Source organism: Nicotiana sylvestris, chromosome 8 (assembly GCF_000393655.2).
Source record: "Nicotiana sylvestris chromosome 8, ASM39365v2, whole genome shotgun sequence".
Lineage (NCBI taxonomy): Eukaryota > Viridiplantae > Streptophyta > Magnoliopsida > Solanales > Solanaceae > Nicotiana > Nicotiana sylvestris.
In genome coordinates, this window is record NC_091064.1 from 12686399 (window position 1) to 12709392 (window position 22994).

At 37.1% G+C, this 22994-nt stretch overlaps 1 protein-coding gene across 1 annotated transcript; it reads left to right on the forward strand.

Annotated features, from left to right (window-relative positions):
• Positions 1 to 3997: 3997 nt before the first annotated feature.
• LOC104213743 (external alternative NAD(P)H-ubiquinone oxidoreductase B1, mitochondrial-like) lies at positions 3998 to 22118 on the forward strand. Its single transcript, XM_009763287.2, has 10 exons — positions 3998 to 4236; positions 5783 to 6059; positions 6588 to 6794; positions 7408 to 7658; positions 8339 to 8558; positions 8930 to 9034; positions 9202 to 9465; positions 9570 to 9691; positions 21497 to 21616; positions 21714 to 22118. The coding sequence occupies exons 1-10, from the start codon at positions 4157 to 4159 to the stop codon at positions 21799 to 21801; spliced, it is 1734 nt and encodes a 577-aa protein (XP_009761589.1). The 5' UTR covers positions 3998 to 4156; the 3' UTR covers positions 21802 to 22118.
• Positions 22119 to 22994: the final 876 nt, after the last annotated feature.

The following is a 22994-nucleotide window of genomic DNA, read 5'->3' on the forward strand; positions in this document are numbered from 1 at the left end:
TTCGGTGTCTCTATCTTATCTTCCATCTACCAAAACAAACAAAAAAATCAAAATAAAATCAAAAGTTGAAGAATAGAACATGAAATAGACATAAAAGACAGAAGAGAAGAGAAGAGAGGCGGAAGAAAGAGACATAAAATCAAAGTAAAATCGGAAGTTTGAGTCATTGAGACTCTTTTAGTCTTCACTGAAGAGAAGAGAGGTGCAAGAGAGGCGGAAAAATCTAAGTGAGTGAGGGTGTGTGTGAAAAATGAATAAGCATAACCCTAAAATTTTAGTGTGTATTTATATAGGTACATATAATTTCGATATCGGATCGGATCGGATTAAAATCATACCAATCCGAAAATCCGAAATTTGAAATCCGAAATCCGAAATAGAGTGGATCGGATCGGATTTCGGATATCCGATCCAAATGCACAGCCCTAGATTGGAGCACATGTGTATGAACTTCCAGCATATTATACTGGACCGGTATATTATACTGGAACTCCAGTATATTATGCTGGAGATCCAGTATACTTATGCTGGAACTCCATTATAATATACTGGAGTTTTAGTATACTTATGCTGGAACTCAATATAATATGCTGGAGTTCCAGTATACTAATGCTGGAACTCAAGTATATTATGCTGGAGTATTTTTTGGATTTTGAACAGTGTTTTCATTCAGATTTAGTGGCTAAATTTTGATTACTTTTGAAACTGTTGCTATTTTGAATGACCACTTGTAACTATGGCTATTTTCGAATTTCTCCCCTGAATAAATGGTATTTATAATAGTACTAGTAAGGGATAGCCCATGTCACGCATGGGCCCAATAACACTATTACCTAAATATTGAAGCCGTAAAGATGTGTGTGCTAGAGTTAGACCGAGTTCATCTTCAAAGGATACTAAAGTCATAAGGGATTATATAATAAATTGTCAGTAAGGTCCAACATTAACAGCTTGTTTGCATGATTGTTACTTATTGTGTTAGTATCGTATTGTTACTTCAAATACAATGTTTATTTTGATTATTACTTAAATTTATAATATCATATCGTTAGATCTGTCGTTATGTAACGACGAAAAGTGATTATGTAATGATCGATTTGATATGGTCACATTGTTACCTTATTTTTTTCTTTTGTCTTACCTTTTTATTATTAAATAATTTTATTTTAATTACATGTATCCTCTCTTTTTGTACAATAATTCTACCCAAACCTTACTCTTTTTTTTTTTTTTTTGTAATAAAAATATCTTTTTCCTAAAGTTGAAGCATAGAGTTTAATGTTCTTGTCGTTTGTTTTTTTTATTTTTGTAGATCCATCAATGCTCTCAGATCCCAATTAAAACCTTCTTTTCCTCGTAATTCTTCTGTAAAATTTAAGGTTTTTTGCTTAATTTTTATAAATTTATTAAGATACTGTAAATGATTAGGAAATACGTCTTCAATATCATTGTAAAGAACTAATACTTCCAACAAAATCACACTAAATTTGCACCAAGCTAATCGCGTTGTTTGTTAATACTTCATTTTAAACTATAAAGTTAATCAATTTGGATCTTTTACATATCAGTATTGTATGCCTAATTCATTTTACCTTTATTATAAATTATTGAATAAAAAATATTGTTTTTTGGTAAATAAAGATATTTATTACCAAGTTGTAAAACTGTACAATGCCATACTGAACTGGCTATCCGGAAGATTGGGCAAAGCCCCCAATTCCTAGTAATGTTTACTTCTTTGGAATAGTCTTGTATTACTTCTAGAGTATTAGTTTTGTATGTTAGTTTTATTTTGGCAAAATACATAATTTACCCCTTGAACTATAGACCAAATCCTCATAACATATGTTTTGCGAACGAAAATCACTTTACACGCGTAACTTTTTCAAAGTCTGTCTAATACACCTTGCCTTTTATTTTTGATAAATTTTTATAATCTATTATTACAAAAATAATTTTCTTTATTCCAATAAATACCTTGTATTATAATATTTTTGGACATCAAACAATTAGTTCAATTTTTTCATCCACTAAAGTGTTGTAAAATAACTGCAAGTAATATAAAAACTTGCAGACAGAACAATAACAATTTTTTTTTTGGAAGGAAATGGAAATTGATGTACTTTGGGTGGAACATAGCTGCAAAAAGAGAGCACAAAAGAGCTGATATAAGCCATTTGATACTGTTGGAACAATTAGAAATATAAACTGTTGGAACAGTTAGAAATATTAAAAGAGGGGTCCACGTGATCGGAAGTTGCAATTTCAAATGCTCCTCTAAACACGTGGCATAGGAATTGAGGTTGGCCCCTATATTATCACCAAACTCAGCAAATATGTATAAGTAGGGGCGGCAAACAAGCCTGTCGGGTCGGATATAGTTCGGGTCTAAAACGAGTAATGAAAAAACGGATCAATTATTTTACCTGACCAAAATTTATTACGGATAAAAAACAGGTTAACCAGCGGATAATATGGTTAACTATATTATCCATGACTTCTTGCATATGATCACTTTTGGGAGAATTTTTAGTCACTCTAACTTGAGGAATCCCCAATTTGAGGCTTTACAAATGTAAAAGTTAGACCCATTGATTATCCATATTTGACCCGTTTTTAAAAAGTTCATTATCCAACCAATTTTTTAGTAGATAATATGGGTGATTAACTATTTTCTTTTAAACATTTCGTCACCCTTATGTATAAGTGATAGAGCTTCAAGTACTGTAGCTGAAAGGAGATAAACAACAAAATGCCAAAAATGCCCTCACGATAAGCAGGGATGTTGACCGAAAGGTGTCTGCTAACTCTCTCCTATAGAATAGTAGAATTTGCTTAGAATCAAATAGGAAATTTAAACGAGCCAGATATAGTATTTTTTAAGTGAAACGGATTTTGCGAAATTCTTAATTATATAAAAAGAAAATTTCATGAAGAAGTATTGACTGTTTCCTTTCGGACGGGACACCACGTTTCATGCTCGCAGGTCCCGATAGACAGCTTGACATTTCTCTTTGTAGGCTATCAGTTCAGCGGAAGGTGTTGGTGCACTCTACTTGCTCCGGAGTTGCCTATTTGGTCAGTATGATTTGGACATGTATTGATTGGTATAGGGGGGGCCCTGTCCCGACCTTTATGATATGTATGTACTCTTAGAGATTTGTAGACGGATGTCATGTATATGAAAGATTGTATGACCTTGTCGGCCTATGTTCAATGTACGAGTGTTCATTTTGGTCTTATAGAAAGGTATATCACATGTATAAGTTTGTATTACATGTTGAGTCGTCTTATGTCAAGTAGTCCCTTATGTTTTATTCTGATTATATCATGACGGCCCTTCCGGCCCATTTACCCATGATGATATGATAAGAAAGATACGTTACGTTGGTACTCGGTTGGATAAGGTATCGGGTGCCAATTGCGGCCTTCCAATTTGGATCGTGACAAAAGTTGTATCATAAATTATAATGACAAAATGAATAGCGATGAGTATTTCATAATGGGACAAAAAAGGAAAAAAACCAAATAAATGATTCGATTTATTACTTATGGTATTTTTTAAGGTCAGAAATCTAAAATAATTTAGGATTAAAGTCCATCAAGTTCAAAATAACAATGATATTCTACTACATTTTATATATACTATTTAAGCTAAAAAATAATAAATTCACTTATGTAGTAATACGTTCTACTAAGTAAATTGATTTCCGCATGGACTTTGTCATAACTCACCTCGCTTCAGTTTATATGACCTTATTATTTTTAAACTGTAATAAAAATAATATAATCACTTTTTGAACTTAAAAGTCATTTAACTTTATACTATTATTTTATTCTTTATAATAAAATAATAGCCACGCAAATTTCGTACCATGTTTAATAACTAAATTTTTAATTTTTTTTTTTTTTGTAAACTCTTAAGATGTGCCACATGTAAACTAGGATAACAAAGAAGATTTCATATATTAAAAGAAGACGACTTGATAAACTAATTTTCAAATCCTGAGGTTTGGACCAAAAAGAGTTGACATTCTGTTTATAACCTTTTCAGACAACTTCTGATATTCACTTTACACTAACAATACTGAGAAGGTGTCAATCTTGAAACAAATTTGATCAGCGTTGCAAAAAAGAAGAAGCTGAATTAAAGAAAATGAATGGTTTTACATATCTGACCAGATTTCTTAGTAGCCATTCTTCTTACTCTAGACTTCTGCTTCTCTCTTCTGTCAGGTTATGTATTCTGTTTGATCATCACTTCATTTTCATCCCAAATTTGTGAATTTTAAGTTTGCTTGCTGATTTTTCACTTAATTCTTTGTTTATTTGACACTCAATGTTGTGTTTTTTAAAACCTTTAGTAAGGGTGTGAATTGTGAAGAGGATTTTGCCGTAACTAGTAAAGTTGATGCCATGTGACCGGGAGGTCACGGGTTCGAGCCGTGAAAATAGCCTCTTGCAGAAATAAGGCTGCGTAGAGTGCGCACAATAGACCCTTATGGTCCGGTCCTTTCCCAAATCTCGCGCATCGCGGGAGCTTAGTGCATCTGGCTGCCCTCGCCAGTAAGGTGTGAATTGTGTGAAATTGCTTTTGCTAGATTCTTTATATTTGATTTTCATTTTTCTTCTACTGTTTTTTTTGCTTCAGTTATCCTTTTTCTGGTTGTGGTTACTGCTTCTCTTTTACATGTATTCTCCTTTGCCATATTTCCTTATCTAAACTATTGTGATTATGCTTTTCTTGAGCTGAGGGTTTATCGGAACAGGTTTTCTGCCTTCATAAGGTAAGGGCAAAGTCTGTGTATACACTACTCTCCTCATACTCCACTTGTGAGAATATACTGGGTATGGTGTTGTTTTTGTTTGTGTTTTTCTTCTGCTCTTCTTTTTGGGTTCTTGATTTTGTAGTGAAGGAGAATTTGTTAATTTATATTGACAATTGAACATATTTATCCTCTTTTTCTACCTTGCATTGAAGTTTTTCATCGAAGTCGGAAGTCTCTACTACACAGAGGTCGGATCCAAAATATAAACTTGATAAGTCAACCTTTTAAGGTTTTCAGTATCGAATACATTGTACTTTTGAATATACTGGGTCCAAAATCTGATATTTGTTGAAATTTGTGGCTTTTTCAATTGAAAGTATTGGTTTCAATTGAACCCATGAATTTAGGCTGCATATACTCTTAGGCGCAACAAAGGTAATGAAAGGAAAAGGACAGTTCTTTTCAAGTTAAGCATCAAAATAAATAGGCAAATAACAGGATTGGTGTGCTTTTTGACAATTTTTCTTTTAGAATGTTGAGTTGTATATTATGATGTAAGCTCTTGAAGATCTTTCTTTTTAATTTTTGTGGAATATAGCTCAAATAAATTTGATGAAGGGAACTATGTCCGATGAATTCAAAAGTGGGAGCAGAGTTTCTAATGATCCATGCTTGACAAATAACGATATCTTTTAAGAAGTTAGACATGAACTGGTTTGATTTTGAATACTTCGGTCTCTTGACTAAGATGTTCTTTCGGGTTTGTTACATCATTGTCTGCATTTCTTGTAGTTTTAGGTATGTTCCTCTTAAGTTGCGTATGAAGTGAGTTATGTTTATAGAATTCACAGTGGGGACAAATGCTTATTAACAGTTCCGACCTACTAAATTATACATAATCAGAGTCCGGATTCAGTGAAAGCATTGATGTTTAGTGAATCAAATGTCGTGTTTTTTTCTCCCATATTTGATAGAGGATTTTGCTTCTTATACTTTTCTGCTGGTTGTTACAGTACTGGAGGTCTATTGGTATATGCAGAATCGAACGTAGAGAGCAGAAAACAAGTCGTCGAAGAGAATCAATCAGTATCAGCGAAGAAGAGAGTAGTGGTGCTTGGAACAGGATGGGCTGGTACCAGCTTCCTAAAGGATCTTGACATTTCTTCATATGATGTTCGAGTGGTTTCGCCGCGTAATTATTTTGCATTTACACCACTGTTACCTAGTGTCACATGTGGAACAGTTGAGGCACGAAGTATCGTTGAGCCAGTTCGGAACATAATAAAGAAGGTAAGACAAGGTTTGAGAGAAGTCACTTGGAGCCAATCTGGATCTCCAGTTCTTGTTTTCATGTCATTTATAATTTTATGTTGTACTCACAAGATTTGGTATGACTGCATAGCTTTGTGCACTGCTTCAGTGCTTCTTAGAATGATCCTTTCGCCCCTTCAATGCTTCCAAATTCGCTTGGTTTATCGTTCTTTTTTTCGATTGTTCTAACCTAGTCTGGAAATTTTAACTTTTAGTATATGCTAAGTTTCTTCAAGATCTTGCTTTTCTAAAAATAATACAGTCAGACTTCTCTATAACAACATCGCTATATAATATCTGTTCACTATAAAAGCCAAGTTCTTTATGGAACCAATTTTTATGCTATTTATAATATATGTTCTCTATAACAGCACTTCACTATAACATTCAAAAAACTCCGGAACAAATGAGGTTGTTATAAAGAGGTTTGACTGTATATATTATTATAGTTCTCCTTTGAAGATTTTCTTTCTGTTCCTGTTTAATTTATGTTATTTGGTGTGGCAGACAAGTGGAGAAATTCAGTTTTGCGAAGCACAATGTCTAAAGATTGATCCAGAGAACAACAAAGTATTTTGCCGCTCCGGTATCAATGATAATTTGGTGGGACATAATGATTTCTCCCTACAATATGACTATTTGATCATAGCAGTGGGAGCTCAAGTAAATACTTTTAACACTCCGGGTGTCATGGAACATTGCCACTTTCTAAAGGTAGGATTTTCTTCCATAAAGATCTAAGTCGCTCGGACTCGTTACTTTCGTTGCCGCATCTGTGTCTGCACGATGTGTGTATGGATGTGGATCTGGGATCCGTACCAGATCTAGCCATTCGATTTTCGGTACTTTGACCAAAATCGACGGAGAAATTCAAGACATATATATACAATGATTTTGAAATCAATACAAAAGCTAGGGTGAAATTGAGAATAAAAGAGAAACTTTATGCACTCTACAAGCACCATGTAAGTTTTCCACATAATGTTTCATAATTTAGCATAATCTTATAACTCTATTTTTAGATATTTGAATTACTTTTAGCCGAACCCCCCGCACCCATATCCATACCGGGATCCGTACCCCGAATCTTGTTATTAGAGCATGAAGGATCCGATCCCTAGATCCGCACCAGTATCGGGACATCCGCACCTGAGTTTGAGAAACTTAGATAAAGCCTATCTTGACTTAGCTGTAGATGTGTGGCATTGCTCCTGTTAGAGAGGGTGTCTTTATGCATTTTGAACCTGATCAGGTTGTGACATCTCATATTTTTCTTGAGATGCTAAATTTTCCTTGTCTGAAAATAAATGAATCATATCTCGTACAGGAAGTGGAAGATGCTCAAAGGATACGGAGGACTGTAATAGATTGTTTTGAGAAATCTGTCATTCCCGGCCAAACTGACGAAGAGCGAAGAACAAACCTCCATTTTGTTATAGTTGGCGGGGGTCCAACTGGAGTGGAATTTGCTGCTGAGCTACACGACTTTGTTCATGAGGACTTAGTAAGAATATATCCATCAGTTAAGGATTTAGTGAAGATCACACTTATCCAGTCTGGAGATCATATCCTGAATACGTAAGATGCAACGATTCCTAGCTAGATTTATTTCTAGATTTACTTTTCCACTGATTTTAATGCATGCTATAGCCTGTTTGTCGTCAATATGGTGTTGAAAGATTTGAGACTAAGGAAGATAGACAGGTCGGAAGAGAGCACAATCCCTTATGTGGGGTTGGATGAGGAAATGGTGTAGATGGTTTAAGTGACGAAGGACAGAGGACATACCAAAGCTTGATTCTAGTTTGGACCTCCTATTCGGTGAGAAACTTATAAGTCGCGATACAACAGCTTGATCTTGAAGATCTAGTGAAGATAAAATGGTTCCTTAGCATATGAACATAGTTATCTGGTATCTATGCTGGTGCGGGGTAGCAGGTACTCCGGTAGAATAGTCGAGGTGCAGGCAAGTTAACATCCTACAAGGTGTCAATGGTTATTGAACAAGGGAGTATGGGAAGGTAGGGAGCGGGACAGAACGAAGAGCGAGAGTATAAATATAGTGGAAGGGGGCTTTACAGATCACATAGTAGTGGAAACTAAAAGATTTACCTAATATCAAATAATGAGCTTACTGTTATTATAATTTGCATGCACTTCTATACTAAAGTATAATTTCTTGCATGCAACACTTCAGTTAATAGAGTATAATATCTTGCTTGCAACCCCTCTAAAATCACAATTTTGTGTCTAAGCAGATTTGATGAAAGAATAAGCTCATTTGCTGAACAGAAATTTCAAAGAGATGGAATTGAGGTTATGACAGGTTGCCGCGTCATTAGTGTCTCTGATCATTTTATCAGCATGAACGTAAAATCTACAGGAGAACATGTTGAAGTACCCTACGGAATGGTTTTATGGTCAACTGGAGTTAGTACCCGACCATTTGTGAAGGATTTTATGGAACAAATTGGCCAGGTATTTTGCATTCCCTTTTGTTTAACTCTTTCATGAGTTGTTCTGCACTAAATATAGCAACAACAACAACCCAATGTAATCCAAGAAGTGGGGTCTGGGGAGGGTAGTGTGTACGCAGACTTTACACCTACCTTGTGAATATAGAGAGACTGTGTCCGAAAGACCCTCGGCTTAAGAAACAACAAACAGGAAGTCGATGCTTAAAAGTCGACTAAATGCTATGCTTAAAAGAAACATTTGTTCTACACTAAATGCTGTACTTAAAAGTCGATGCTTTTGCCTGCCATATTCTGAGATAAAAAGTTTCTGACCTGCAGGAACTGCAAGTTTTAATTAGTTATGTCGATGTAACTTTCATTTTCCTCTTGCAGGGTAAAAGACGCGTTCTAGCAACTGATGAATGGTTGCGAGTAAAGGGATGTAACAATGTTTACGGACTTGGTGATTGCGCCACTGTAGATCAACGTAAAATAATGGTAAAGAAGCCTTAGTTCAAATAACTGTGCTGAGATATTTTATCAATTCTTGATCTATAGTATAATCAATTATTGACCTATATGGTATAGTCTTTCTAGTAAATGCAGTACCAAATTTCTATTTCCTTTACTCCCAATAATTATTTTCATGGAACTATGTGGTTTAGGAAGACATTTCTGCGATTTTTAGAGCTGCGGATAAGGATAATAATGGAAGTTTATCAGTTGAGGAATTCCAAGATGTCCTGGAAGACATAATTATTCATTATCCTCAAGTGGACTTGTATCGGAAGAGCAAACATTTGTTAGAGGCGACAGACTTACTCAGGGATTCAAAGGGAAATAAAAGAGAGGAGGTAGATATTGAAGGGTTTAAGTTAGCCCTTTCTCATGTCGATTCACAGATGAAGAGTCTACCTGCCACTGCTCAGGTACTTCCATATCTCGGGTCTCGCCTCGCCTCCCCTCTTTCATCCCCCCCCCCTCTCATTTCATTCCATGTTTTGCTGTAGTTTCATTTATCTTCACATGCTAGGTTGCTGCTCAACAAGGTACGTATCTTGCTGGTTGCTTTAACCGTTGGGAGCAATGCAAAAGTAATCCTGAAGGCCCCCGCCATTTCAAAAGTTCTGGTCGTCATGAATTTTTACCCTTCCGGTAATAGCTTAACCTTCTCGGACCTTTCCTTTTCATATTGTCCTAGCTTGTTACATGTAAGCATACTGGGAAAACTAACTGCTATTTTCTTGTTACACTTCTATACATGGCTCGTGCTAACTTTTTCCACATCCTCTATGGGGGATGAAACTGAAGTATGACCAGAATTTTGTTCTCTACAAATTGGTCTTGCATACAACAGAAGTTTTGTTAAGAACACATTTATGTTCCTTAAGAAAAGAACAGAAATGTGGTCCCGTCCCTCTATCTGTATTGGGAAAAATTGAGTTTACATATTAAAGTGGAATAAAGATGACGTGTCAAGACACGTAGACTAGTGAAAGAGTTACAGCTGGCAAAGAGACACGAGTTGCAACAGATACGAGCAAAGACAAAGGAAGAGGCACGGGCAGATATTCAAAGGACTCGACGCCCGTATCTATTTAAGTCATTTAGGTCCAGGAATCAAGGGGAATGAATCTGACAATATATGAGAGTACATATATAGTATTTAGTGAGCATTAAATACTGAATACGTTAGAAAATCTTTATTAAATACAATGATTGTGTAACGTAGCATTAAATGTCTTTAATTACTCATAATAGCCTTATTATGACAAGGGCAAAACACATATCTCCCAAATAGCTATAAAAGGGAGATAACTGATCAATTGTGAGGAGACGAAATACTATCTGAATATATTGATTTACTTGTTTTTCTTCTGATTATATTATTGCTAGCCAAATTACTTTCTTTCATAAATTCTTTTGATTATCAGTAACCCGAGTTCTTCTAAATTAAAGCTTTGACCGAAATCCCATTTTTTGGTTAAACAAATTGGTTCCGTTACCGGGAATCTGATAATCTATTCTCTTTTAGCTTAACTTCTCTTGTTGTATCAACCATGTCGAACAACAATGGCGACATTCAAGGAAACCGAGAAAACCAACAACATCAGGGTGATCCACAGAATACTAACACCCTGGTCTCTTCTCCAAGAGATTCTCCTTTGTGGTCTCGTGAGGGCACTCCTGAGGGGTCTCATACGAATGGACACACTCAATTTGAAAATGCTGAGGCTATCGATGAAGCTTTGCAAAAACTAATTGTTGCACATGTCAATAAAGCTCTTGAGGCATTTGTTAACCAGTTACCTGCTGCAACACCCACACCCACTCTAAATAACAACACTTTGGAGAACTCTCGTTCCGGGCTTGTTAACTCAGGTAGCGGTGGAACTCCCAGTGAACCACAGGAGAGAGAATCAGGTAATTTAATCAATTCTGATTTACAAAATTAAGTACTAACATTACAGAAAGAGCTCAAGGAGCAAAATGACCGCATAGAGCAAATACCCGGGGTGCCGCCCGTAATCAAAGGGGTAGATATGGATAAATATTTACAGTAACCCTGGAAGCCAAGTGCTGCTCCCTTCCCAATTCCAAAGAAATTCAAAATGCCTGATATTCCAAAATATGATGGAACAACAGACCCACGAGACCACATGACTGCATTCACAACAGGCGTAAAAGGCAACGATTTGACCAAGCAAGAGATTGAATCAGTATTAGTCAAAAAATTCGGTGAACACTCACCAAGGGAGCATTAATATGGTATTCTCTTTTACCCGAAATTTCTATAAATTCTTTTGTTGAGCTTGCAGATTCTTTCATTAAAGCACACTCAGGAGCTCAAAAAGTCGAAAAAAGAATGGAAGATATTTTCAAGATCAAGCAAGGGGACTCAGAATTGCTTAGAGAGTTCGTGGACAGATTCCAACGTGAAAGAATGACATTACCACGTGTACCAGATAATTGGGCAGCTATAGCTTTCACAAGCAATTTGAATGAAAAAAGCTCAAAAGCTACGAGGTGACTCAAAGAAAGCCTTCGTGAATTCCCAGCTACAACGTGGAATGACGTTTGCAACAAGTATAGCACGAAACTGAGGATAGAAGAAGATACTGTTCCATGACTTCAAAAAGAAAAGGTAAGTTCGAGACGTGCGGAGACCGAAAAAAGATCCGGTAAAAACAGGTACGAGCCATACATGGGACCTGCGGGAAAAGATTCACGATCAAAGCAGGACAATTAAAGGTATTATCACAGATCAAGGAATAGAGAGTCAGGTTCTTCGTCAAGATCTAGAAACGATCGAAATACCTAGAGTCACGAGATGATGATAGAAATTTGAAGGCGAGATTTGGCGGTTATAGTTTCAACGTGAGCACTTCCGAGCTCGTAGCTGTTTTGAGAATCATGGGAGATAAGGTACGATGGCCAAAAGAGATGAGATCGAATCCAAACAGGCGCAACCCTGATCATTGGTGCGAGTTTCATAATGACCATGGGCATAAAACGGCAGATTGTAGGTTTTTACAAAGTGAAGTTGATCATTTATTAAAACAAAGATATCTCACTGAGTTGTTCAGTGAGAAAGGTAAGCAAGCTTACATGAAGAACATGCAGGATCCCCCGAAGCCACCTTCTCCCAAAAGAACCGTCAACGTTATAAGCGGAGGTGAAGACATCAATGGCATATCATACACTACAGCTAACAAAATTTCCAAAGTTACAATCACCCAAGGGAAACGAGTGCGGCATGTCATAGAGGAAGAAAGCATTACATTTGATGATGCAGATGCAGATGGCGTATTAACCTCTCATAATGATGCACTGGAAATATCTCTAATTATACATGATACTAATGTAAAACGAGTTTTGATTGATCCAGGTAGTTCCGTGAACATTATTTTGCTAAGAGTATTACGTGAGATGCAAGCAGAAGATAGAATAATACCAAAGGGGCATACTCTATCTGGATTTGGCAATTCTAGTGTTGTGACGAAAGGAGAGGTAACACTCACCACATTCGAAGAAGGAGTCGTCAAAGATACAAAGTTTCAAGTAGTAGATATGGAGATGGCTTACAATATGATCCTTGGGAGACCATGAATCCATGAAATGGATGTTGTTCCTTCAACCTTACATCAAGTCATTAAATTTCCATCACCCTGGGAGTATGTCAAATTCGTGGAGATCAACATACATCCAGAAGCATCAATTATGTAGCAGATTCAAGTACGAAAAATGAAGGAATATAGCAATCACAGAAGACAGTTGAGGGCACCACAACACAAACCTCAACTGAACAGAGACGAACAGATGTGGATTCAAGGCCTGACACCATTCAAGAACCAGAAGAAAACGAAAATATCAAAACAACAATTGAGGAATTGGAGCCTGTTGTGTTATTCGCTCAATGGCCTGATAAGAAAGTTTACGTAGGGGTCAATCTTAGCCAAGGCATGAGAGGTAAGATAATTGAATTTTTAAAAATTAATGTAGACTGTTTTACTTGGTCCCACTCTGACATGACAGGGATACCACCGGAGGTGATGACTCACAAATTAAATGAAGACCCATCATACCCTCCTGTCAATCAAAAGAAAAGAAAGCAAGGAACTTTCAAGAATCAGGTGATTCAAGAAGAGGTTCAAAAATTGCTGAAGATTGGATCCATCCGCAAGGTAAAGTATCCTAATTGGTTAGCCAATACTGTCGTAGTTCCAAAGAAGAACGGTAAATGGTGAGTTTGTGTAGATTACACAGACCTTAATAAAGCTTGCCCTAAAGATTCATTTCCCCTACCACGTATAGATCAGCTGATTGATGCAACTGCAGGGCATGGACTATTAAGCTTTTTAGATGCATATTCAGGTTATAATCAGATCAAAATGGATCCTGGAGATGAAGAAAAAACTTCATTTATAACAGACAGAGGGACTTACTGTTATAAAGTAATGCCGTTTGGTCTCAAAAACGCTGGTACAACATACCAGAGGCTGGTTACTAAAATGTTTCAAGAACATTTGGGAAAAACCATGGAGGTTTATATAGATTATATGCTCGTTAAAACTCAGTATTCGAGAGATCACATATCACACCTGTCTGATACTTTTCAAATTCTGTGCAAATTTAATATGAAGTTAAATCTTGAGAAATGTGCATTTGGTGTTGCGTCAGGTAAGTGTTTAGGGTTTATTGTTTCTAACCGTGGTATTAAAGTAAATCCCGCACATATTAAGGCCATTGAAAAAATCTCTGATATGCTTTTAAGTAAAAAAGAAGTTCAGAGATTAACAGGAAGAATTGCAGCCTTCGGAAGATTCATTTCCAAATCATCAGAAAAGTGCTTTAAATTCTTTTCAGCTCTTAAAAAGCAGGATCTTTTTGAATGGAATGAGGAATGTCAGCAGGCGCTCAGAAATTTGAAAACGTACTTATCAAATCCACCATTGCTGGCAAAACCAAAGGCTAAGGAAAGACTTCTCATTACCTTGCTGTTTTTGAAGTAGCGGTAAGTGCTGTTTTAGTCCGAGAAGACCAAGGTAAACAATCTCCGATCTATTATATTAGTAAATCTTTGTTAGATGTAGAGACACGATATCCTCAATTAGAAAAACTTGCACTTGCATTAATCATGACATATAGGGAATTAAGACCTTACTTTCAATGTCACCCTATTACTGTAGTAACTGCTTATCCCTTACGTAATATATTTCATAAGCATGAGTTATCAGGTAGATTGGCTAAGTGGGCTATAGAATTAAGTGAATATGAAATCACATACCAACCTAAAACTGCTATAAAATCTCAAGTGTTAGCTGATTTCGTGGCTGATTTTAGCCAAGGGATGCAATTAGAAGTAGATAAAGAATTACAGGTGTTCAATGGAGCTAACCCAGGAACTTGGACTTTATTCACTGATGGTTCATCTGACGTAAAAGGTGCAGGTTTAGGGATCGTATTGGTACCACCTACGGGTGAAACCATTCGACAAGCTATCAAAGGTCATTCTATAACTAACAATGAGGCAGAATATGAGGCTATGATTGCAGGTTTAGAACTGGCACGAGAACTCGGCATAAATCAGATTACAATCAAAAGCGATTCACAACTCGTAGTCAATCAAATGCTGGGGACTTATACGGCCAGAGAAGCAAGGATGCAGCAATACTTAGCGAAGGTACAAGATTTGAAAAAGCAATTTCAAACCTGGAAAGTAACATTAATACTAAGGGATGAAAATGTTGAAGCTGACGCCCTAGCTAATCTTGCATCTGCGACAGACGTGGCAAGCAATGAAAATGCTTCAGTTATTCATTTGTTTCATTCAGTTCTCGATCTCGATAAGAATGAGGTAAATTTTAATAACTTAACTTGGGATTGGAGGAACGAGATTGTTGCTTTTTTGCAGTATGGTATCGTCCCTGAAGATAAGAGAAAAGTTCATGCGCTTCGAAAAAAGGCTACTCGGTGTTGCTTAAAGCAAGACAATCTTTACCGAAAAATGTTTGGTGGTCCCTTAGCAAGATGCCTCGGACCTTCTCAAACGGAGTACGTAATGAGAGAAATACACGAGGGCCATTGTGGGAATCACGCAGGAGTAAGATCATTGGTAAGAACCCTAATTAGGCAGGGTATTATTGGCCTAAAATGGAAGAAGAAGTAGAGAGTTTCGTGGCTAAGTGCGATAAATGTCAAAGGTACGGTAACAATATGCATAGACCTGCGGAGTTACTACATCCGGTCATTGCACCGTGACCATTTATGAAATGGGAAATGGATATCGTGGGTCCATTACCACAAGCAAAAAGACAGGTAAAATTTTTGCTCGTACTCACTGATTATTTTACTAAATAGGTAGAGGCAAGAGCATTCAAACAGGTGCGAGAAAAGGAAGTGAAAGATTTCATTTGGTAGAATATCATATGCCGATTCGGTGTACCAAAGGGGATCGTGTGCGATAATGGCCCTCAGTTTATAGGAGCTCAAATCACGGAATTCTTTCAAAGTTAGCAGATTAAAAGGAACACGTCTACGTCTTATCATCCGGTGGGTAATGGGCAAGCAGAATCAACAAATAAAGTCATTATCAATAATTTGAAGAAGCGTTTAGAGGAATCAAAAGGTAATTGGCCAGAAGTGTTACCTGGTGTTTTATGGGCATATCGCACAACCGCAAAAACAAGCACAGGAGAAACACCATTTTTGTTGGTTTATGGAGCAGAAGCTTTAATTCCCGTTGAGATAGGAGAGCCAAGTACGAGGTTTACGCAGGCAACAGAAGAGTCTAATGACGAAGAAATGCGTGTAAATCTTGATTTACTTGAAGGAAGACGGGAAGCTGCATTAATAAGAATGACAGCACAGAAGCAAGTCATAGAACGATACTACAACCGAAGAACACGCCTCAGATTCTTCAAAATTAGGGACTTCGTGCTCAAAAAGATTTTCCAATCTACGAAGGCAGCTAATGCGGGTAAATTAAGTCCAACATGGGAGGGACCCTATAGAATTCATGATATTGCAGGTAAAGGAGCATATGAACTGGAAACAATGGATGGCAAAATACTACCTTCACATTGGAATGCTGTTCATTTGAAGAGATACTACTTCTAAGGAATACCCACGGTCAGATATCTATGTTTTAAAATTCTATTTTCGAATTGTTAAAATTTTACTAACGATTTTAGATAATAGGCAAAAAGCTAGCCCATACTAAATGATGAGCCACGATCTGCAAGGCACGTGGAATACATTAAACTTCCTGGCCTAGGGTTACAAATATTCTGATAGAAATTCAAAATGGGTTAAGCAGTCTTTATCTATAATCGCACCTCCGAGTCCCGTATATTATTCCTTTTTCAGGGAAAGGACCAAATGAGAGGAATAATCAAGTGCTCGAGGCTTCATACTTCAACACTCAAACACTTGGGGGACTACATAATATACACAAGGCATGTGTATAAAGAAGGCAAAGAAGTCAAGTGCAGAGTAAAAGTCACGAAGTCACGAACTAAGGCCAAAGAAAACCTTACTATAGTTAGGGTAAATGCTATGTACTGAAACAGGTTATAAATAAAAACCCCGTGTTTATTATTTTTACTTTTTTAAATCTGTTACAAGAAAAACAGTTACGAGAAAGTTATAGATGTAATTCAAATGCATGTAAAGTGTTATTCAAAACTAGACAAGGTTCAAATAAAAACTTGTCAAAGTTATTTCAAAGAAACATGTGTGTTCCTATTTCTTTTCCTGTATGTTAATCACCATTATGAAGTTGAGACGTCTTCTTCATTAAATGTTGAATATAAAAGGGTCCTCTTCTATAAAACTTATGTTTAAATTAATTAGTCATAAGTTTAACAGAAGCATTTTTGAAGAATAAAAATGCAAATTATTCTGTAAGACTTTAGAAATAAAGGCAAGAATAAAGTAAACAGAAGTTCAAGATAATAACAAAAGAACTTCTTAATATTTAAAAAAAAACTTAAGACTAAGTACGTACTTAGTTGTAAAGCTATGAATTGTTTGTACAAATTGCCCCATGAAAAGGTCTGGGGACTTGCATTTCCAAAATAAACCCTCAAATGAAACCAAGGGTTTGATCACAATTTTCCAAATAAAACAAAACAAAGATATTCAAACAACTAAAGCTGGTCACTGAGAAGTTGAAGGTACTGAAGCAGGAGTATCAACAGTTGCGGGCTCAACTTGACTTGCAGCAACAGGCTCGACTAGGCTTGAAATAGTTGGGATACCCGTATCGACTTCAATATTCACGGAAGCTTTGGCCTCGAGAGAAGGAAAATCTTGAGTTTGCTGAGCTTTCTCAATAGTTTCATTGATCTTAGCCAACTCAGATTCCAAGTTGAATTTTTCTTGGCCAGCTTCAAGTAGGATATCACGGCGTGAATTCAAAAACCCCCCAACTTACTTCAATAGCAGATTTATCTTCAAGGATCTCATAATCCCTTTCCCAGTCAGCTATCTCGGTCTTTAACTTTTCATTTTCAGCCAAGGCAGATGTGTAAGAAGTCTGGAGAGAGGCATGGGAGCTTTCTAAAGCACGCACCTTATCAGAAGAAGCTCGAAGGTCTTCTTGTGCCTGAGTCAAATTTTGTACGAGCTCCCCAGCGTAAGCTTCTTTTTTACTCAAAAGAGCCTTCAACTCTCTGATTTCTTCACTAGCCTTGGACAGCTACTCTGAGAAGGAAGTTTCAAGGCGAGTTTTTTCTTTATCTGTTTGGCTTGAGGAAGCATTTTCAACCGCCAACTCCGAAGTCAAAGCCCGTACCTGCTGCTCTAAGGTATTCTTACTCTCTTCTAAATACTCCACATCAATTTGCAAGCTCTCAAACTGTTCCCTCCAATTGCACGCCTCTAACTTGAGAATCACACACTAATTGATCTGAGTGGGCAACTCTTTTCATCATCTCTGTGCCGATAAGGTTGGCCTAAAAAGGGGAAAAGGAAATAAGAATCCTCAAAATAGAAAAAGAAAAAAGAGAAGGGGAATACCTTCAAAGTGGCATGCACAATATCGTTCATCAGGGTCAAGGAGTTATGGCTCTCTAGCTTAGCTTTCTCAATTGGGCCAATTAAAGGCTCTAGCCATACATCCGCTTGACCTGATTTCCTTAAGAGACTGCCCTCAAAAGGGACTTCAATGACTACTCGGCTCATAGCAGCACTCCTACTTGAGGAACCAACTTCAGTGCGATGAATGTTTGGAGGAGGAATTGTCGAAGGAGGAACAAAAGAGGTGGTAAAAATAGTCTGGGGAGGAACAGAAAAAATCGAGACTGGCAAAGAATGAGTTACAGACACGGGTGACGAAAAAGAAGCCAAGGGTACTTCATCTAAAATAGGGCCTAAACCTTCACTACCAAACCTGCTAAAAAAAGCTGCTCAACAAAGTCATGAGCAGCAGCGGGAGCAACGTCATCATCAAGAATCAGTACCGGAGTCTCAGCAGACTCGGTAAGAGGAATAGAACGACGGGGGGGGGGATACCTTTGCTTCATTATCAGAAATGATGCGTCTTCGAGCTCGTGTCGTTGTCACCAAAGATCACCTGTCTTCCTCCTCTTCAGAGTCTTGTTCCTCAACGGAAATGACTTTTCCAAAGAGATGCGGGAAGCTGTGACTGCCTCGGCAGTGATTCCACGAATAGCAAATCCTGATAAAAAGATGGATTGAAATTAATGCAATAAAAAAAATATATACACGAAAAGATGAAATAAAATAAAAGCTCTTACCATGAGTTTTTACTTTCCAACCAAAACGGTTAGAAAGTGTCTTCCAAGACCTACCATCCATTAGTGCGGTCCTCAATAATTTGTCTAAAAAATCACGGAAATTGGGAACGTCTTCCACAACTCCCATGGTTGCTAAAAAAAAGCAAAATTATAAAAGTTGACAAACTTCAAGAAAAAAGGTACGAGAAAGTTAAAAGGACTTACGTGCAAAATTCCACTTCTCAGGGAAACATTATCATCACCCACTAAACCAACAGTGGGGGTAGCAACAAACCTGGCATAGCAGCCATAGTCTTTGTCATCCTCAGGGCTCACCAAAACTCTTTTGCTCCTGGATACTAGTGTGAAAACACCATTGCGAAAGAGTCTAGGGGAGTAAAGGTGAATCAAATGAGGGAAAGTAAAGGGAACACCGGCTGTGTTGGTCAAATGCCTCAAATAGGCAACAACCCTCCACATGATTGGGAACAAACATCGAAGAAACGACAGAACTCAAGAATAACAGGGTCAATAGATGGTCCAAACCCTAAAGTGAAAGGGTATGTATAAACAAAAGAAAACCTGGTTATGTAAGAGGTGATTCTTTGATTTGGACTAGGGATAATAATAGGAAAATCACTACTCCAATGACAGTCTCTATGAACTACAGAAATCAAACCTTCTGTAATTTGAGTGGGATAAATATCAGCACGATCTAAACCAGAGACTTGGTTCCTAAGAGATTCTCTGTCATGATAAAAAGATAGTTCCATAGGAACTATCTCCTCTACTGTAGGCTCACGAAGAGGTTCAGAAGGTTCCTTACCTATTGAAGAAGATCTTTGTGAAAGTGAACCCCTAGTTCTAGAAGAAGGGCCAGAACTAGGTAAAGAAGTGGAAGAACCGCGAACAGATCCTAAATTACGAAGCCTACCTCCCCTTCTGCTTCTAATGGGGGCATTAGGGAAGGTATCAACTATGGGAACCCTTCTAGGGTTAGAATTTAAAGAAGACATGATGAAGAAGGATGATACGATGAAGAAGCAAACAGGGATTTGAGAGATTGAATATTCAGTCTTTATGTGGAAAAGATAAAGAAAGAAATTATATTTATATTGATAAGCGACCGCCGAAGGAAAAAGTGTAATGATGGAAGTACCATAATAATGATAATTGACGCTTCGTGAATAGTGGAGCCATGAAAAAGCCTTAAAAAGGGATGCAAAATTGCAGAACTAATAAAAAGGTGACACATGTGAAGAGCATTAAATAGAAGTGACAATTGAAGCGTCAATTTTGTCATAGCATTAATGGTGACAAAAATTGTCGTTTTAATGAAATCCACTTCCAAATATTCAATTGATGAATAAATGGCAAATGAGGGGACTATCTGTGTTGGGAAAAATTGAGTTTACATATTAAAGTGGAATAAAGATGACGTGTCAAGACACGTAGACTAGTCAAAGAGTTACAGCTGGCAAAGAGACACGAGTTGCAACAGATACGAGCAAAGGCAAAGGAAGAGGCACGGACATATATTCAAAGGACTCGGCGCCCATATCTATTTAAGTCATTTAGGTCCAGGAATCAAGGAGAATGAATCTGACAATATATAAGAGTACGGATACAGTATTTAGTGAGCATTAAATACCGAATACGTTAGAAAATCTGTATTAAATACAATGATTGTGTAACGTAGCATTCAATGTCTTTAATTACTCATAATAGCCTTATTATGACAAGGGCAAAACGCATATCTCCCAAATAGCTATAAAAGGGAGATAACTGATCAATTGTGAGGACACGAAATACTATCTGAATATATTGATTTACTTGTTTTTCTTCTAATTATATTATTGCTAGCCAAATTACTTTCTTTCATAAATTCTTTTGATTATCAGTAACCCGAGCTCTTCTAAATTAAATCTTTGACCAAAATCCCATTTTTTGGTTAAACACTATCATTTCTGCTTCTTTCTGCGGTGTGTTTAGTGTAGAGAATCATCGCTTTATACTTGTCAGCAACTTCGTTGAATTTATTAGCTGCTCATGTAGTTTATTGGTACTCTCTGATTTTGGTTTCTAGCCTCCTTTCCCATTGGTAAATAGATACTGTTGAAAAAATGAACTTTGTTTTGGAAGAAGAAAAGACTTTGGTTTTTGTGATACAAGGATTATCTTAGTTCATGTATTAGGAAATTATTTTAATGATACATGTATTGTTTTGTTCATGAACTAGGGAGGAGGAAAAACTTTAGTAGTATTAATTAAGGTACACGTGGAGTTGAGAGCTAGCTCACTTGGTGAACTCTTTGCCTTCTGCAGTTGAGGTAGAGGGTTCAAACCCCATCAGTAAAGTAGCATGCCCTTCCCCTTCCCCCCTCCTTCCTCCCCTGATGTAATTATTTTTTTTTATTTATAAAAAAGGGTACATGTAGTAGACTAGGTACTTGTTAGGAAAAAAACTCATAAATACCTATGTAGTTTAACCATTTTATGTAAGCAAGTAGAGTGAAGTAAAGAAGAATCATTTCCTCACTTGTCTAAAAAGAAAATTTGAGAGATTGAGAGTTTTCTCCTCCCCGAATTTCCAAAGATACATCCTCATTCACAATGAATATCCTTATACTAGCATGACTGAATGTCTGATGGTTTCAACCGAGGCATCAAATCCTCTCTCGCTCAGTGATCCTTTGCTTGACAATATGTTGCATTTCAGGTATCGTCATTTAGGGTCATTTGCCCCTTTAGGTGGGGAGCAAGCAGCAGCAGAACTTCCTGGAGACTGGGTTTCTATGGGCCATAGCACACAGTGGCTATGGTACTCCGTGTACGCTAGGTAATAGTTGATCGCTTTCTTGAACATGACTTGGTTCTGATATTATATCCTTCAGCAATGAAAGAGTCTAAATCCGGTAGCTTTATATGCATTTCAGCAAGCAAGTTAGCTGGCGCACGAGGTATTTAGTGGTTGCTGATTGGGCAAGAAGATACATTCTCGGGAGAGATTCAAGCCGAATTTGATGTGCTCAACCCCATTTAGAAGGTGGTGCTTGTTTTCTACTGTTTTGCTGGCATGCTTCGTGACTTTTTAATGTTTATGACACTATCCGGTTACAGCAGTTCAAGCCGGACATCAGTTTATGTTGTTTAAGAATGTACATATCACTTGCGTATGAATCACATTCGGTCAGTTCCTGGAGAAATACACTGAATGTTGCAGATTTGATTGTATAAACTGTTGAAGTTTGGCAAAATGCCAAAGTCCCACATTGGTTGGGAGTTAAGTTTGGGGGGATTTTTCCCCTATAAAAGAAGGCCTAATGTTTAGGATTGAAACACACCTCTCATTTGCCTTCTCATTTGTTTAAGGCATTTGTATCTTCTCTCTTTAGTATTATTTCACTTGTATTTTTGGAGTGAAATAAAATATTGGTTGTGTCCGAGGAGTAGGCAAAATTAGCTGAACCTCGTAAATTCTGGTGTTCCCTTTATTGTTGCTTTATTGTCTTATTTATTATTTGGTGGCTGTCATAATTTTTGGTATAGTAGTTGTGACTTATTCACACTATATACATTTGGCTTCCGCAACAATTGGTATCAGAGCCAAGGTACTGTCTAAGTATGCTCTGTGGTTGCAGCATAGTCTGATCTTCCACATCAGAAAAGATTTATCTTGGTAACTGAGTCAAGGTTCTGTCTGAGTATGCTCTGTGGTTGCAGCTTAGTCTGATCTTCCACACCAGAAAGGAAATAATCTTGATTTGTGTCGTCAGCTATTAAATAATATTTGTGTCAAAGATGGGAGACAATAAACAAGAAGAATCTACATCAAGTGTCAACAATACGTCATCATTGGCATCTTCGCTTATGACAAGAATTGTGTCAAATGCGAAATTTGCGGTCGAAATATTTGACGGGTCCGGACATTTTGGGATGTGGCAAGGCGAGGTTCTAGATGTCCTTTTTCAACAAGGGCTAGATCTGGCCATTGAAGAAAAGAAACCAGATGTTATTGGAGAAGAAGATTGGAGAATTATCAACCGTGTTGCTTGCGGTACCATTCGATCCTACCTTGCTAGAGAGCAGAAATATCCATACACAAAGGAAACTTCTGCAAGTAAATTATGGAAAGCACTGGAGGATAAATTTTTGAAGAAAAATAGTCAAAATAAATTGTACATGAAGAAGAGACTGTTTCACTTCACCTATGTTCC